Source organism: Lithobates pipiens, unplaced genomic scaffold (assembly GCF_037356315.1).
Source record: "Lithobates pipiens isolate NorthernLeopardFrog02 unplaced genomic scaffold, aLitPip1_a1.2 Scaffold_1, whole genome shotgun sequence".
Lineage (NCBI taxonomy): Eukaryota > Metazoa > Chordata > Amphibia > Anura > Ranidae > Lithobates > Lithobates pipiens.
Window position 1 is genome coordinate 133,088,913 of NW_027507685.1, and position 18,703 is coordinate 133,107,615.

Sequence of the window (18,703 nt, forward strand, 5' to 3'; positions counted from 1 at the left end):
AGCATGAGGAGAACAAATAAAAAGGTCAAAAAGAAAAAAGGAAAGAAAAGAAACTGGAACAGAAAAGGAAAAAAAAATGAGAAGGAAAGGTAAAAAAATAAAAAATAAATAAATAAAGGGAAAGGATAGCAAAAGAGAATGGAAACAGGAAGGAAAGAAATGTAAAAGATAGATGACAAGTAACGTAAAAGAAAAAAGAGAAGGAAAAAGAAGGGAAGTAAGAGGGAATAAAAGAAGGGCAGGAATGAAAAAGGAGGAAGAGGGAATGAAAAGGAAAAAAAAGAGAAGGAAAAAAGAAGGGAAGTAAGAGGGAATAAAAGAAAAAGAGCAGGAGAGAAAAAGGAGGAAGAGGGAATGAAAGGTAACAGTAAGGAAATAGAAAGGTAAAGTGAGGTAAGTGCACATTGCTTCATTAGTGGTCCATACTGCCTTAAAGTGATTGTAAAGGCAGAAGTTTTTCTTCAATTGGGCAATTGGCTCCTGCTACTGTCACTCAAAGTCAGTTAGCCAATGAGGAGAGTAAGATGGCATGGCCGGGCCACGGCTTCCGTGTCTGAATGGACACAGGGAGCTGTGGCTTGGCTCGGGTGCCCCCATAGCAAGCTGCTTGCTGTGGGGGTATTTCAAAGGAGAGAGGGGCCCGATAAGAGGATCTGGGCCGCTCTGTGCAAAACCATTACACAGAGCAGGAAAGTAGAACATGTTTGTTATTTTATAGGAAAAAAAAACAAGACTTTACAATCACTTTAAATATTTTGATGGAATGATTTAGAAGAGGGGTACCGGATGTCTACTTTACCTGGGAGGGGTAATATGTCCCATACCTTTTTAATATGGGGGTGTTTGGGCTTAAAACAATGCTAATTAACGGATATGTGTAAATATATCCCTATTCTGGCTGTACTGTTATTATTTCAGAAGTTATGAAAGTTTTTGATCCTTTGCTAATACCCAGTTAGTCAGGAATGCATATTGGCCATTCCACCAGCTGAGCTATTTATGACTGATAAACAACTGATGTGTCTGAGACCAAGATGGGTGTCTATTAAATTCTAGTTACTCAAGCCTGCAAGTTTGACAGTTTTATGAGGGCACTGAGATGTTTATTGGAGTTAGATTCTGCTATCTTGCCTATCTATAGTACTGCTTTACTAGGAATCACAGTGATGATGAAGCAAATTCGGAAACAATTACTCACCTATAAGTAAGGGGGAGGCCACTGCGGGGAATATAGTCCTGCCAACCCACTATTACTGAGCCAGACTCCAGGATCTTTGCTATAGGAGGGGCAGGCTGGGGGAGGCGCTGGAGGTTCTGTAATGTCATCTCCACTTCTTCCAACAACTCTGTTCCAGCTGTATGTGATGCTGCAACATTCTGATGCACAAATATGAATGCTGAACAGATGTACAATGCATATAACAGGGAAAGACAAAGCAACTCGACAAAAATAGTTGCTACAAACAACATAAATAACTTTATTTTAAAGGTGTGCAACAGTCATTACCAGCTAATTTACCCATATAGCCAGCATTTAGGCATAGCTCCCAACTGTCCCTGATTTCGAGGGACTGTCCCTGATTTGGAACAATGTCCCTCTGTCCCTCATTCCCCTTTATTTGTTCCTCATTTTGGTCTGATCTATATCGTTTTATATAAAATGAACTTTTTATCTTTCAAAAAGTGTTTCCCAGTGTAAACCTGCCATCCAAATTCGAAATTGGTGAATTTTGTAAATTTTTAAATCCAATATAAAGGAATAGTAATGGTAAAAAAAAAAAGCCCTTGTGGATTTAATTAAGGATTATTTTGGTTAATTCTCCTTTAAGGGGGTGTGGCATGGGGGCATGTCCTATGCCTACATACGTTTGCTAGTAGGTGTCCCTCATTCCCATCTCAAAACATTGAGAGGTATGATTTAGGTCTGGCCCAGTTACTATACTGTATATTGGGGATTCATGCCTTTGGTCTTCTACTGAGCATAGGTCATTTTCCTTGGTTATGTCTCTCTCCTATGATACATAGGGAACTCAGCTGTCATCAACAGCCACCAGAAGCAGCTCTAGATGATGCATTCTATTCCCTGACTGGCTTGTTAATAGCTAACTATGTTATGTCTTCAGTCCTCTTTGGCTGACTTGCTTGTGTTTGAATATGAACTCATGGTGAGCCCCCAAATCAACATTTTTGACTAGAAAGGGGCTCATATGACAGCCGTGGGTCAAAACACCCCCTCATTCGAATTTTGTTCAGGAACTTGATGTGAGCCCATAGCTTATGTCAACATTGACAAATCACATTGTCAAAAACTCTAAAAAGAAAACACATTTTTCTTGCCGTGAATTAAATGACTTCTTGCTCGTGTGATCCAGAGCCTAGACAGCAGTTTTGTGGATATTTCACAATTTTTTTGATTCGTCTTTACTCCCCCATAAAACACTTTTTGATATCTGTCAGACAGCCAATTACTTGAACTTATCTTCGATGTCCAGTTCGCAGTCGCTGCCTTTTCAAGCAACCATAGCGACCATCTCCATGGTGACAGGTCCTCCATTACTCACAATGTAGTCCTACTCAGAATCCCGTGTGACAGCAGAATTGCCAGTAAAATATTTATGGGCCACCTTTCCATGGTGACCGTAGACACTAGGGGGGGTAAGGGGTGGGCAGTGGGCCATTTAACCATTCTTTACTATAGTGACTCTACTAGACAAAGGAATATACAAAGTATATTGTCTGGGATGATGTATTTCCAGTAATTATTGGTTGACTAACCAAGACATTAATGGATGGAGAATATTTCTAGTTCAACCAACTGCAACCCTTCATGTTCTGATTAATGGCAGTTATAGCTGCTTCTACTTGAAGAAAGTTTTTCAGCAAATATTTGGTGACTCTTTTAATGACATTTCCATGAGATGTGTAGATGGCAGGGTATATACGTTTTCCCCCAAAACATGTATAATATACAAAACAAAAATTACATTTAAAAAAAAATACACCCCCCCCCGGCAAAATCGAAGTGCGTGAAGCGTGTCGATTAAAAAGGAGCAGTGGCTTCTTTTGAACGACAGTGTGATTTGCTGCGACTGCAGCTCAATTTAAGAAGGTTAGAGTATTATAGTGGCAGATTAGGACCATATAGGGTATTATGGTGGGCAGGCTAGGACAGTATATGGTATTATGGTAGCAGGCTTGGGCTGTATAAGGTATTATGGTGGCAGGTCAGGGCAGTATAGGATATTATGGTGGCAGGCTAGGGCAGTATAGGGGAAGGTTAGGGTAGTATAGGGTATTATGGTGGCAGGCTAGGGCAGTATAGGGACAGGTTACGAAAGTATAGGGTATTATAGGGGAAGGTTAGGGCTGTATACAGTGACAATGTGCTCACTTACAGCATAGCTGCAGATGTAGACACTTTTAGCTCCTGTGTGCTCCCCTCTTTCTCCTCCAGGATCAGCCAGTGAACAAGTCTTTGGGAGGAGTGGAGGAGGCAGCCACACCCCTGGCTTCACCCATCAACTCCAGCTACCTCAGGACTCAGGAGACATTGAAGATTGCTGAGGGACAGCCTGCCTGATTGAATGACCCCCCTCCTCCGCACCACTGGGCCCCCTGCTGACCCTTCTGATGCATTGCTTACAAAGCTGGCAAAGTGCAGTGGCGCCCCACAGTATAACGGCCCTGCTGCAATCTCATCTCACACTGCACACCCCTAAAATGACATGACCCCTAATGTGCAGCACCCAGGGCGGGCTGCCCCCCTGCGCCCCCTCTTGGTACGGCCCTGCCAAGAGCAATAGGATATAAATAGCTCCCATATCACTACTGTTCCAATATTGGAACAAGGGGCATTGATTGGTTAAAAGTTACCTTTCCTTTTCAATCTGCAGCTGCTGTAATTTTATGTAAAATTCAAAGCAATATGGCAGTCTTGAGGTATTCTGTATTGGTAGACATAACTTTCCCAGAAATGTTATTGCATACTTGTGTGATCAGTGTGTGACTCTACACTAAGATACAAGTGAAATGTCAGGTACCCTCTGCAAAACAAATTATATTTTTTGTGAGATACTTTCTAAAGGATAAGTACAGCCAAAGCTTGTTTGTCTGTGATTCTCCTGGGGATAACAGGCGTGCAGTTTGTTCTGCACACCTGTGACCCGTTTTCAGCAGACAGTGGACTGAAGCCTGCTGTTGGCTGATGTTAAAGAACAGCACCAGGCTCCGGAAAGATCGCTCGGTCAGGATCCGCCCACATGCCTGGACTCAGCGAGCTGAGAGCCTGAGCCAGCCGCTCCCACCCCCTCCACAGCGCAGCTCTCCAGTGAGCACGGTGAGGGGCAGAGCAGAGACCTGTCAGTCACTGGTTTTCTTCTCATGGAGCTCTGAGAACTGAGTGATCGCCAGTGTTTGATCACTCGGTTCTCAGTATTAGAGCTGGCGGGGGACAAAAGCAGCACCCACCTAGGTAAGTATGATTAATCAAAAAAAAAAAAACAACCCCATACTTCTCTTTACAGGTTAATTACTTATAAAGAAGGCTGCAAGTGCATCAGCTTTTTAAAATGAATGCATACACTCCCATTCAGAACCAGACTTCCAAGGACATAGTAAAGCATACAGCTTTTTGTTAAGAACAGAAACAGATAGGAATCTGCTTCAAAGTTTGTTAAAATCCTTGCAGTGCAATGAATATAGATCACCCATAAGGGACTGTTTTTTTTTTAATCAACAAAAGTGGAGTTACTCTTTAAGTATCACTCTCAGCACAGGGTTCTGTTAAAACGCTGGCATTGGAGTGCCGAAGTCCTGGGTTTAACTAGCCCAAGGCATACATGCTGATTTTAATCTAGTCTGTAAGTGTTTCCATTTATTTTACATTAAAGCTATCTATCAGGTTTACACTATGGGAAGTCCCTCTGTTTTTTATGTTTGAGTGACCATTACCCCATGATTGAAAGTCTCCCTGCCTTACCATCGGGTGTCGATTCCTGCGTATTCCTGACCTGCTGTCTTGCTATATGAGATCTACTAGCGGGACCTTGTTGGGTATTTTGTGCGTATTCTTTGCGGTGTCTGCACTTTTGGTGACGGAAGATTTCACGATTTGTTTTATATACTATTTGGACTTCATTTGAGTTTTTTCACTTGGGACTTTGCTCACTTTATTTATTATTTTCTATATTCTTTTCTATATATTTTTTATATATATTTATATATATTTTTATATTTATCAATTTAATAAGTTCTAATATCAATTTTCACTAATTGGTATCCTATTTTCAAATTTTTTATTTATTATTTTCACGTGAATGTTTGATCATAATTTTGTTTACATATGAGATTCACTCATCAATTTAGGTTTCTCATAAGACGGGATCAATTAGTATTAGCGCAGCTATTTTTTTCTTTGTCTACTGTGTCTATTAGTGCCCATCAGTGCAGCCTATCAGTGCCCACCAGTGCCGCCTCATCAGTGCATATCAATAAAGCAGAAAAATTACCTGTTTGCAAAATTTTATAACAAACTATTAAACATGATTTTTTATTTTTGTTCAAAATTTTCCATCTTTTTTTGTTTGTTTAGCAAAAAATAAAAACCCCAGCTGTGATTAAATAGCACCAAAAAAAGTTCTATTCGTGGGAAAAAAATGTTAAAAATGTAATTTGGTTACAGGGTTGTATGACCGCGCAACTGTCATTCAAAGTGTGTCAGCGCTGAAAGCTGAAAATTGGTCTGGGCAGTGGTTGTAAAGGGATTTTTTTTTTAAAATAACAAACATGTTATACTTACCTCCACTGTGCAGCTCGTTTTGCACAGAGTGGCCCCGAAGCTGGTCTTCTGGGGTCCCTCGGCGGCTGTCATGGCTTCCCCCCACAAGTACTTCTCACGTTCATGCGAGCTGCCTCGCATGGTGAGAAGTACGTGCGGGCGCGCTCCCGTGATACATACGCCGCTTACTGTATCACTCGACCACGTCCCCTGACGCGCCGCGTCATTGGATGTGATTGACAGCAGTGTGAGCCAATGGCTACGCTGCTTTCAATCCATCCACTCTAGCCAATCAGCGGGCAGGCTGAGCGGCAAAGAAGATTTCGGAGGCGAACGTGGGACTTTCGAGGGGTCAGGTAAGTGAAAACGGGGGGGGGGGGGGGGGGGGTTGCCGTCACTGTCAGATGTTTTTTCACCTTAATACATAGAATGCATTAAGGTGAAAAAATGTTTACCTTTACAACCCCTTTAAGTGCCCAATAAGCAAGTGGTTAAAGCAAAACTAAAGTCTCCATATATACCTGTCAAACAGCCTGGTGGCACCGCTAGCATCTTCTTCTAAGGGCCCAGTCTTTGGGCCTCTTCATTGGCCAACAGGGGATAACGTCAATCCAGCGCATGCACAGTCATCCCCACATTCGGAGACGGACCCAGCACCGTAATCTGCATGAGCAGCTATGTTTACAGTGCCGGAGGAGATGGCGGTCAGGCAGATAGGGGCATTTTATGTACATGTCTCTTCTGCAATAAAAACAGGCCTGCTCAGTTTTTTACAATAAGTCTTTAGTTCTATTTTATATACCTTGCAAGTTTCAAATGTACTGCGAAAATGACAGGTTTGGCCAGAGAAGTAATTACTTCTCATGTGCCTGGTAATGAGATTTCCTTTAGTTTGTATCGCTGCTCTTCCCACAAGGCTATACATAGGAGTCCCAGAACACATCCAACTGTTGCAGATGGAGAAAGTTCAGAATATCTTAGTATCTGTAAAGTGTAGCAATATCTTACCTTAAGAACAGCCTCCAAAGACGGATGCTGGCGGAGTCGCACTACTCCAGGAGGATACTTGGATAGCATCTTTATGGTTCTACAAAAGGTAAAAAGTTAAAGGATCAAACTTTCACAAAGCTGAAAACCTTGCCATCATTTTCTTGGATCTGACAAGAGTTTTTAAGTAAAATGTATGTTCCTGCTTGTTATCCAGACTGACACTTTTAATTGGTGGACTTTCTAACTTGTGTTTGATTAGTTATTACCCACACTATGGTTTAAGGCTCATACACACATCTTTGCTCTGTGACCCCCTAAGCACATATTTATTTAAAGCCAAATTACAGCTAAAAAAGTTGTTTTTTTAAAAACTGGATAGAGTAAAAGGTTAGAACCTCTGTCAGGATTTTATTCCTTGCCCTAAAGTGAGAATCAACCCCCCTCAGTTTCTGTTCTTACTGGGAGATATAAATGTATCCCCTGGAGAGGCAATAGACTTTAACAAACCCAGTTTTGATGCCTCACACAAAATGATTTCCAATGCAAATACCCTGTTGTTCAAACAGTCAGGTGCCTAAGGTATAGTCAGTGTTGATAACAGTGCTGACATTAATATTCATTGAAATACTCCTGGTAGGCAGTACGTTTACCCTGTTCCTGGAAGTACTAAACACAAAATCGCCCAACCAAAACTGGAATTCTACCACTTACATAGCTGCAAACCAGCAGGACTCCTGTTCTGCAGATTGCAAGAGGTGACAGAGCGTATCCAAAGCGTGGGAGAAGCATTCACTCTTAATGACATGCTGGTGGCCAGCCTGGCTGGTAGATAGGCAAGTGAGAGCAAAACAGGCATTCCTACTCCCTCCAGCATCTCCTTCAGACATCATGGCATCCAGTGCAGGGACCTAGACTTATCAAGGGATGAACACATGCTTATCAATCTTCATAAGGCTCCTACAAGCATAAAGACGCTTTTGTTGTACTCACTGTAAAACCATTTTATTTGACAGAAACAGGAAGCCTTTAACCTTTGGGTTATACTGCTGCCTACAAAAAAAACTGCAGGATAACCTCTTCTACTGCAAGCATGCCCCTGTTTTTCACTAAAGCATGACATGCATCCTTCAATGGACTCCAAGGAAAGGATTCTGCGTACAGAAATTTTATTTTCTTTCTATGGCTTTGCAGCCTTAAGAGTTTTAAAGACCAAAAATTTAAAACAACATTGGTAGAAGCAACAGGCTGATCCTCTAGTTTCAGAGTTGTGCACGCTGCATCAATAAGACCTAAAAAGGTCTCCTTTGATTTGAGTATTAGAGGGTGACTACTCAGAAGTAAGCTCATCAGTAAAGGACTGAAGTGACTCAGGGTCAAACAAAGTCTCTACAGCCAATGGCTTGGAAGCTGCTAAGGACATGGGCAAGTCAGATAAAGAATTAGTGGAATAGGGCACAGGAGCACACTTGTGGTCTCTGTGATCACAGTCAGCAAATAACTGAGTAGTTGGGCTATAAAGTCTGGCATGACTGTGGTAAAACCGTCAGCTAAGAGGGCAGAGGAAGTAGTCAAACCTGATGGAACTAAAGAAGACTCTTAGGATGGAAAATGAACAACATGACTCCAGGCTGCAGGCATCAGTAGGCGCACTGCAAGCAGCGCCCAAGTGTGATCTGGGGGTATAACTGTCTCTTTATATCTAGAATTACTGTAGACATGTTGCAACTGCCTGACAGTAAGGCAGTTTATAGGCTCCTAGTATGAGACAAGGCCTTGGGATCTTCAAAGACAGGGCAAGCTCTGAGGCAATGCCAGTGGCTTTGGACCTGGAAAGTGCTCCACAGCTAACTCTTTACCAGAACTGATTCTGGAAAGCATCCCACGTGGAACCTTGAAATGTCAGTCTAATGGTGTCCAGACTGAGGATGATTGCACAGAATAACTGCAAATGTAGAGACAATGTCTAATAGTGATCCAGACAAGAACCTTGATTAAAAAAAGAAAATGGAGAATATAAAAGTACTAGCAAAAAATAGGTTAGTCTTTTTACAGAGCAGAGCTGAAGAAAATAAATCCATCCTCCTAGGACACTAGCAAAAAAGGCATGCTGGTAGTAGGAGGGGTTACCCTGGGCTGGCACACAGTTATTTTGCCAGTGTCCAATCCTCCTGTAGCTGGAAGTATAACCTGAAGGTTAAAGGCATCAGGTGTTCCTCAATAGATGAGAAAGAAATACAGAATGCAGGTATGGATTCTCCTTTTTTTAAAGTGACTCATATCATATTATTGAGTCTTTTTTATTTTTATTTTAAGTAAAACATTACTTGCAGTGCCATATTTCTATTACCATGTGTAATAAACAGATACATTAGTCAAAGGTGCTCCCACTAGTGGCTAGGGTTTCTGACTGTGAAATCAGTATCCAAGTTGAATACCAGCTGTGAAAAACGCAATCACAAGACAAGCCACCGATTAATGCTTAGCTGCCTGGCTGCCATGCCAATTTACGGCCTTCAAACAGACTTCACTGACTGCTGCCTTATTTGGGTCATTGGTTCAAAAAGGACTGAAGACGGAGGATCAGCATGACAGCCACTAAATTAGACTAACATTTTCAGAAGGAACTTAGCATTGACAGGATATGTAGTCTCTTTCCACAACTTTACTATGGAGATCTCTCCGCAAAGTTTGAGGTTCCTTCTAACTGACAAATAAGAAGCCCTCCCCCAGTCAGTCTGCTCACCATCCTGTCAGCTTCCGGCAGGCTCAGCACGCGCCTCCTCCCAGTGTCAGAGTCACAGAGACGTCCCAGAGTAAATGCTGCATTCAGTCCACAGCCTGTGAAAGAATGGAAACAACACATACATTGGAGATAAAAGATGAAAGGTTACCTTCCATTAGAGAAACACGTAGGCTACGTGCAGAATGTTTCCACCCCGCTCAATAAAAGTCAAGGAGCTGGATGGCAAATTTCTTAGCCAAACAGCAGCTGCATCAATCAGATGCACTCTCTGTTCAGGTATTCTGATTGCTGAGGGTGCTGGCTGTCAGAATACAATAGCCACTACTGCAGATTTATTCATGTACAGTACGTGATTTCGCCAAAATGGGGGAACCAAGTGAAATCTATTGTTTAGACAAACGTGTATGGCCAGTTTTAGTTCATACATTTTTTCACGACTCTCCAGCTCACCTGCTTCATCTGCATGTAGTGACATAATGATTTTCCTCAATATCATGTCCGATTTTGGGTGATCTAGTAGCCTGGAGCAGCCTTCATGGCACATAGAGATGCGAGCGAGCACCAAGGCACAGTTACTGGCTGTCCAATCACTGGGGGAGTCCAGGAGGTTCATGATGTTCTCAATAATGAAGTCAGAATCTGGAGAGGACAGCAGCCATCGCCTCCCACTACCATTCTCTGCCTACAAGGACAGGGAACAAACAACAACTTAATAGGTATCTTAAAGTGGTGGTCCGCCCCAAAAAATAATTAAAAGCCAGCAGCTACGAATACTGCAGCTGCTGGCTTTTAATAATAGGACACTTAACTGTCCTGGAGTCCAGCGATGTCGGCACCGCAGCTGATGTTTCCATCAGTTGTCGGCTGCTGCTGCCACCATTGCGGATAAGGGAACCCGGCAGTGTAGCCTTGCGGCTTTGCGCCGGGAACCCTACTGCACATGCGCAAGGCCCCGCAGTGCCCCGCAGTGATGTCATGGGCCGTGGCACGGACTCCCAGAAGTGGGAACAGGATACTTGTCAAAGACAGGTATACTGTGCCTCCCCCCTCCCCCCCCCCCCCCCCGAAAGGTGCCAACTGTGGCACCAGAGGGGGAGAGGAGACAGATGAGCAGTTTCACTTTGGGGTGAAACTCCGCTTTAAGAAAAATTCTACCCTAATGCCTCATTCCCAGATAGCAAAGATAACTTGCCACAAATTTGTGGCAGCGTTGAATTGTAAGTCTGTTAACTTGCTGCACATTTTCACTGGTAAGTTCTGCACTTGCAGAGCACTTGAAGACACTTTTCCAATTTGTAGCAAACGTGTGTGGCAAGTCTCTAGTAGTGATGGGCTCGGGCATGTTCGGATTGAGCCCACCAGGAAGCCATCACTGCACACCACCAATCATAGGCAGAGAGGCATTCCCGACTGACAGGTGCACATACACACGCTGCCTATGATTGGCTTTACAGTGCTGGCTTCCTGGTAGGCTCGATCCAAACACACCTGAGCCCATTGTTAATCTCTAGCAAGATCAAAGCTGCAGTGGTGCGTCTACAGCGAGAGCTCCACAAGTCTGCAGCATGAAAAGTGTAGGATTGAGAATAATGGAGTAAAAAGAAATGTGAACCAGCATCCTAGTTACCACTTGGTCCCATGACCAATGACTTGCCAACACAAGTCCAATCGCCTTTGAACGGCACTATTATAAACATGCTGTGCCAATCTAAGTAACAAATGAAAAAAAATTTTTGTTCTTGTTGCTCGTTTACTCTGCAAAGCCCAGTCGAGTTTTTATTGGCAGGCCCAACTCTGTAAGTGGTAACATGATCTTTTTTCAGAGCCACTAACCGGTAATTATACCACCTGCCAAAGCAAACATAAAATGGCACTTTCATAAAATGACAGTCAGGCTTTGACAGAAAAGAGCTCCTGTTGCCTACACAATAGAGTATCCAGCAGATTATAAGAAAATCATATTTTATTGCCAGGTACATACACTCTCCAGCCAATTTATTAGGTACACCTTGCTAGTAGCGGGTTGGACCCCATTTTGCCTAAAGAACTGCCTTCATTCTTTGTGGCATAGATTCAACAAGGTGTTGGAAACATTCCTCAGAGATTTTGGTCCATACTGACATAATAGCATCACACAGTTGCTGCAGATTTGTCGGCTGTACATCCATGATGTGAATCTCCTGTTCCACCACAATCCAAAGGTGCTCTATTGGATTGAGATCTGGTAACTGCGGAGGCCATTGCAGAACGATGACCTCATTGTCATGTTGGAAATGAGAAAAAAGCACTCACAATGCCACATCCGTAAATTGAGGAGAGAGCAAAGAGGAGGGGTACTTTTTTAGTACCCCTCCTCTTTGCTCATTGTCATGTTCAAGAAACCAGTGGTGAGAGGATTTGAGCTTTGTGACATGGTGCATTATCCTGCTGGAAGTAGCCATCAGAAGATGGGTACTTTGTAGTCATAAAGGGGTGGACATGGTCAGCAACAATACTCAGGTAGGCCGTGGCATTTAAACGATGCTCAATTGGTACTAAGGGGCCCAAAGTGTGCCAAGAAAATATCCCCCACAACATTACACCACCAGCCTTAACTGTTAATACAAAGCAGGATGGATCCATGCTTTCATGTTGTTTACACCAAATTCTGACCCTACCATCTAAATGTTGCAGCTGAAATCGAGACTCATCAGACCAGGCAACATTTTTCCAATCTTCTATTGTCCAATTTTGGTGAACTGATTGGCTGATAAGCAATTTGTGTTACCAAGCAATTGAACAGGTGTACCTAATAAAGTAGCCGGTCAGTGTACATTATGGGCAACATTGCAGGTCAAACAATCACGCACAATGTGATTAATTCAGTAGGCTTGTGTCTGACCCCCCACCTCCACTTTCCCAAAAAGCCATGTATTGCAATTGGACACTTAATGGCAAACCACTTTATCCCCATTAGTCAGAATGAGGCATGGGTATTGGCTGCTCAGGCCCAACGCTCTGCATTATAGGAATGCAGATGACCTGCTAAATGTGCCTCCTTTCCTTGTAAAAAAAAAAGAAAAGTGCCTTTTTACTTTAAAAGTACAGCGCCCCAGTGGGATTGGAGGAGCAATAAAAGGACTTTGCTCAGAGTGAGGGGTTAGGTTAGGTTTTTTTTTTGACAGGTGTTCTTTAAAGTAAACCTTTGCTTTATCCATAGAGGGCAAAGCAGCAGGTTGGCTTTATTAACTCCATCCTTAGCAACACATAATCAACTTTTCTTCCCTCTGACGCCACTCCAATCAGCTGTTGGTAGCATACTTCCAGGTATGAACGAGCATGTGACTTATTCTTCTTATTGTCATGTTGGGGTTGGGAGAGTTTTTAGTCTAGTGTAAGCTCCGATAAACGTTAAGCTGGTCACACTGTTTTTTTAGTTTTGTGTGATCAGCCAGAAAGTGAGGTGGATGAAGGAATCCTCCCCACTGTGCTTTTGTATTCTGATAGCTGGGACTCCTCCATTGTCAGAATACACTGATCAGTGCTGCAGTCGATTGGCTGCAGGCACTGGTCGAAAACAAAAATTCACCAACAGACCTGTTCGAGAGGAGTCAATCATTAGATCGACACTTCTGAAATGGGAGTGGCCATAGTTGGATCACAATTAGTCCAGTCCATGTGGAGCTGGCTAAATTCGATCCATCTATGGCTAGCTTGAAGATTGTATAAGTTGATAAAGCCACATTCAAATTAAAGAGGAATTCCATCCAAAAATGTTTTTTTTTTTTGCACTTGGTGTGAAAGATTCAGATCTACTGTTGAGTTTTTACTGAGGTCTGCTTCCTTATTGGGAAGAGCAACCTCACATTCCATTTGAAATCTCTCCTTTTGGAACACAGATATCAACATCCTCTTGACAGGGGGGAACTCGGATACCAGCGCTCTCACTAGGGGGCTGAATGGGTAATATTTTGAGCTGTTTTGGGCTGAGGCTTATGTTTAACACAAAGTTGGTGTTAAGCAAGCTCTTCAACTTAAAAGTGATGCTTCTCCTGAAAATACAATTAACTCCTTGTAATTAGTGGCGCAGTTCAATAATGCATTATACTATGAATGTCGGCCCTAGAATTGGGGTTCCAATTTCTAAGGAATCCCCCTAAGAATACAAGCTCCTTCAATACCAGGCCTCTGTCACCTATGTCAAGTCACACCTCTTCATGACTGGCTGGTTGCTTATGCACTTGACATTAGTACTGTAATCATTAACAACAGAAAAATAGGCTCCTCCGAATAGCTTCACTGCATGTTACACTTTTGTACTGCATCTTCTCTGGCTTGTCTTGCCCCCTAAAAAGCCCTATTCTTGTGATATGCCATACATGCATGTACCACTTTAAGAGTCAAATGCTCAAAGTAGTTTACATTAGACATGTGCCATTCGTTTCGTAGGAATTTCCAGAAATTCGTACATTCGTATGAATCCGAAATACAAATTTTTATGCATACGAATTCTGTACGAAATACAAAATTTCGTTTACGAACTTTGGATCCAAATTCCATTACAACAGAATGTTTGTTAACTACGATTATTCATTATGATGAAGTTAAAAAACCCCAGGAAGTCAGCACAGCACAGGGATGGTGGGAGCCCCTCATACTGATAAATTCATCATAACGAACATTCGTAATTGTTAAGAAAAGTTTACAAATCTAATGGAAATTAATTTTTCGTACGAATCCGAATTGCATTTCGGACATGAATTACGAAATACGAATTCATTTTAATACAAAACGGAACAGAACTAACAAAACACATTTTTTGACAGTGCACATGTATAGTTTACATTCCTAGCAGCATTCTGTTCCTTGAATGGGGAGAGCTGGAACTGTACCTCCGGCTGTCTTACTAAATGTGATGCCCTCGAGAGGTGGTTCCCTCCGTTTTTATATGTTTGCTCTAGCAGAGGGCAGTACTTCCCCAAAAAAACACGGGGAAACCCTGGCCAGCAGAGTTAACCCTTACCTCCCAGGGAGTATCACCTCAGCAGGGCGAACACAGCTAACAGTGCAATATTCTAACACAAAAGACTACCCATAGACTTCAACTGACTTCATAGTAGAACATCTCAATAAACATTTAACTTCTACCTGCTTACAAGATAGCTGCAGGCACAGTAAGTTCATCCTTTCAGTTCTGATTGTCAAAAACGATGACTAGAGACCACTTGTTAGGAATGATCACTTACCAGTGTTCCAAGGGCTCCAGCAGCATTCATAACAGCTTCTGCATCCTCCCATTGCAGCATGGCCCCCAGTCTCCCCAGCAGATCCCATTCTGACGCACCTTCTGCCAGATCCACCAGCATTTCAGCCACTGCAGCGTCTTCTGCCACTGTTCCCAGAATGTAGGCAATGTTACTGCATAGTCTGCAACCAATGAAGAAGAATGGCAATACTTAACATATTGTCACAGACAGGGGCGGACTGACCATTCGGCCACTCGGGCACTGCTGGAGGGCCCCGAGCCACTAGGGGGCCCCATCAGGGTTGCCAGCCTCAGTAAAACCAGGGACAGTATGTAAAAATATGTGTTTTTTTTACATCTGTCTCTCAAATGTCCCTTACCGACATCCTTTTGGTCTAAAAATCACAAGATTATAGCTGCCCCACCTCTCCAGTACCTTCTCAGCCAATAGAAACATGTCTGTGTATACTGTGTGATTGTATACTGTGTGTGTGTATACTGTGTCGCCCCATAATCTCAGATTGCCTGGGGGCCCCATAATCTCCTATTGCCCAGGGGCCCATAAGTTGTTAGTCCACCCCTGGTCACAGACATACCACTGGCCACCAACAGTACTCAGGGGTGATTGTTTATCTGTAGGCTATCCCCACACTGTGCAGACACCCTCTGGCCACAAATATATCCATCACACCAATGTGAAAAAAACACTCTATCCTTGCTCTATCCTTACAAGTGTCTAGTTGATTCAGAAAAAGGCAAAACGCCTTATACACTAGCCAGGTGATTATCTGAGAATAACAGAAAAACATTGGCTGCAGCTGCTCTCTGTAGTTGCTGCGCTGCAGTGCTGCACTGGTTAAAGCGGGAGTCCGCCGGGACTCCGCGTTTTTTTTTTTTTTTTTAAGTCAGCAGCTACAAATACTGCAGCTGCTGACTTTTAAAATGGTGACACTTACCTGTCCAGCGCGCCCGTGATGTCGGCACCCGAAGCCGATCTTTAGATCGACACTCGGTTGCTGCCGCCGCCATCTTGGGTATGAGAATCAGGAAATGGAGCCTTTCGGCTTCATTTCCCGGTTCCCTACTGCGCATGCGCGAGCCGCGCGGCGCAATCCGGACGGTCCCCGCTGCCTCTGGGAACTGTGTGTTTCCCAGCAGGCAGCAGGGCACTTGCGCAAAGGGGCGGGCAGTTGCGGAAAGGGGCGTAATCTACGCCCCTTTCCGCAGACAGCTATCCCGGAAGTGGGTGCAGTTACCTGGATTATCCAGGTAACTGCACCCCCCTCCCCCCTGAAAGGTGCCAATTGTGGCGCCGGAGGGGGGGGGGATTCCGATGAGCGGAGGTCCATTTTAGGGTGGACCTCCGCTTTAACAGCTATTTCAGCAAGAGAAGGGAGCTGCTGAACAGGAAGAGTTCAATAGACTGGGTGGGGCAGCATTGCACTGTGGGAACTGTAGTCCAGAGGAGAGAGACTCTACTCTGTAATCAAGTGCTTCTGAACTGAATTTCCCAGAGGGAGATTGCCAAGAGGAGGGGAGAAAGCTGTATTTTCTCAGGCTGTACAGGACACAGCTTCCTCTTTCAATGGTCCACTTTGGTCCACTTTATGCCTACAATCTTAACCTAACCATATTGGCAATCAGATAAGTCCCTAAATAATTATTCTGATATGTATATTAGTATAAGCTCTTTGTATTTTGTTAGTATTCAAATCTCTTTTTGTGTGAAATCCTTGTGTAACAGGGGAGCTATTCCTAAATACACTGCCTGCTCGCTCCACTAGTCCAGCGTACCTCTACCACCTCAATCCCAGTGACAGAATGGGGTCCTGCTGAGCACCTAGGGTGGACCTCATACATGCTCTCACTTAAAGAGGAAGTAAACCCTGATGAGTTTACTTCCTCTTTGATTCCCTGCAAGGTAAAGCATAATCACTTACCTGACACAGGAGCCAGCGAAGTCACCGCTGTCCCCTGTAGTCCGGAGCATCCATCTTCTCGTTGGGTTTCACTGCTCTGCCGCTGTCATTCGGTGAAGCCACAATGACGTCACTCCCGCGCATGCACACGGGAGCCGCCACACGCGGCATATCGCTGTTGACAGCGGCACGCTCAGTGCGCCGCTGTCTACGGCGCATGCGCCGTAGACAGTGGTGCCTGTCTTTAGGCAAATATCTCCTAAACCGTGTAAGTTTAGGAGATATTTCTTGGACCTACAGGTAAGCCTTAATCTAGGCTTACCTGTATGCCAAAGTGGTTTGTAAGGGTTTACAACCACTTTAACTCCTTTAGCTATCCTGTACCATGCAGCTAGGCTGTGGGTCTCCATAACACAGGTTTAGTCCCGACACCTTTAGGGAACTGATTGCTGGGAATGCAGCCAGATTATTGACCCCTTAGCAGAACTTTCGCCATGCAAGGTATCACAGTTCATGACCGGCTGCTGTACAGTCTTCATCAGTCTTTGGTTAACCGTAGCAACTATTCTCTTCTTCCATACCTTATGCCGAGTTGACCCTTTGTAGTTGCCATGCTTTATACCCCCTATATTATTTACTGACCCACTTTTTTCATACGCCAGGAACCATCATACACCCCTTTGAATAACTTCAGACAAGGCTTGGAACAGTTTGACAACTTTTACTTTAGCTTTTCCTTGCTGAACAATTACTAGATACAACATAGTCCAGACCCTAAACAAACTAACGGAGGTGGCTGCCCAGGCATACCTCTACAGGTGTTAGTCCTTAACTAGCGATCTCCAACAACTGTTACTGTCCACAGAAACCCCGGCATATTGTGGGGTCGCAAACTGGCTCTTGAACTCCCGGACTCCATGAACTTGAACTGCATACTCTTGCTCTCAAGCTCCCATGACGGCCCGGAGAACCAGACCTTCGCCCATTTATGTATCACACTGGGTGGAAGGCCAGCCCAAGACCAAAAGCCCAGCAACTGAGGTACTGAAATGTAACCCTACCCCCAGCCTGGACAAGCCAACTACCTTACTAGTGCAGAAAACCCATACTGTAGACAACCTGCCTACAAGCTTAACACTACAGAAAGCCTGATTACAGGACCTTGATACTACAGAGTTTCTCAAAGCCACCAAACTGATTCAAACCCCTCTGAATGGGATAGGTGATTCAGGAAGCAGAGAAATGGCAACTGCACACCACAGGATTGAGTAAGTACTCTCCAAGTGTTCATGTGAGGTGCTCTATGGATTTTGCCCATGAAAGATTGTTTCAAAATCATAAAGCAGTATTAAAGAGGAAGTAAACCCGGTGGGTTTTACTTCCTCTTTCTTTCCCTTCAAAGGTAAAGCATAATGGGCTACTATGCATCAAATATACCTGAAATCGAAGCCCGCGGTGTCACCGTAATGTGCTAGTGCTGATCCACACCTATGCAGGATGCAGTTTGCATATTGCAAGTGCATTTTGCGTTTTTCAATACACGCTTTTGATCCATTGAAGTCTATGGAACCAAAAACCAGAAAAAAGTCCCTGGCACGTTCCATAAAATGCATAGATGTGAACTACATCCATTGAAAACTATGTTAAACAAGACTGGAGTGTGTTTCTGCAAAACTAAAAGTGCACTAAAAAAATTGCATAGGTGTGAACCAGGCCTTAAGGAACATCACAGGCATGCCGTTCCTCCAGAGCTCATGAGCCGGTAACGTCACTGGCTGCTGCTCCCTAGAATATCTCCTAAACAGTGCATGTTTAGGAGATATTCATTTAACCTACAGGTAAGCTTTATTATGGCTGGATTCACACCTATGCATTTTTAGTGCTTTTTGCATTTTTCAGGTTTGCAGTCTACAGTCGATTTAACATTGTTTCCTACGGAACATGTTCTGTGGTGCAAATCTGCAAAATGCAAAAAGCACTAAAACTGCATAGGTGTGAATCCAGCCTATAAGCATACCTGTAGGTTAAAATCTAAATACAGACTTTATTAC

General features: G+C 43.6%; 1 protein-coding gene across 1 annotated transcript in view; it reads right to left on the minus strand.

Moving 5' to 3' along the window:
* LOC143975075 (uncharacterized) overlaps positions 1–18,703 on the minus strand; it is a 51,725-nt gene that overhangs the window by 23,962 nt on the left and 9,060 nt on the right. Inside the window, exons 3-8 of the mRNA XM_077477065.1 lie at positions 14,735–14,915; positions 9,960–10,191; positions 9,510–9,604; positions 7,478–7,674; positions 6,785–6,863; positions 1,199–1,377 (exon numbers count right to left, since the gene is read on the minus strand). Of these exons, the coding sequence (XP_077333191.1) occupies positions 1,199–1,377; positions 6,785–6,863; positions 7,478–7,674; positions 9,510–9,604; positions 9,960–10,191; positions 14,735–14,915 (963 nt within the window). The remainder of the gene's footprint in view (positions 1–1,198; positions 1,378–6,784; positions 6,864–7,477; positions 7,675–9,509; positions 9,605–9,959; positions 10,192–14,734; positions 14,916–18,703) is intronic.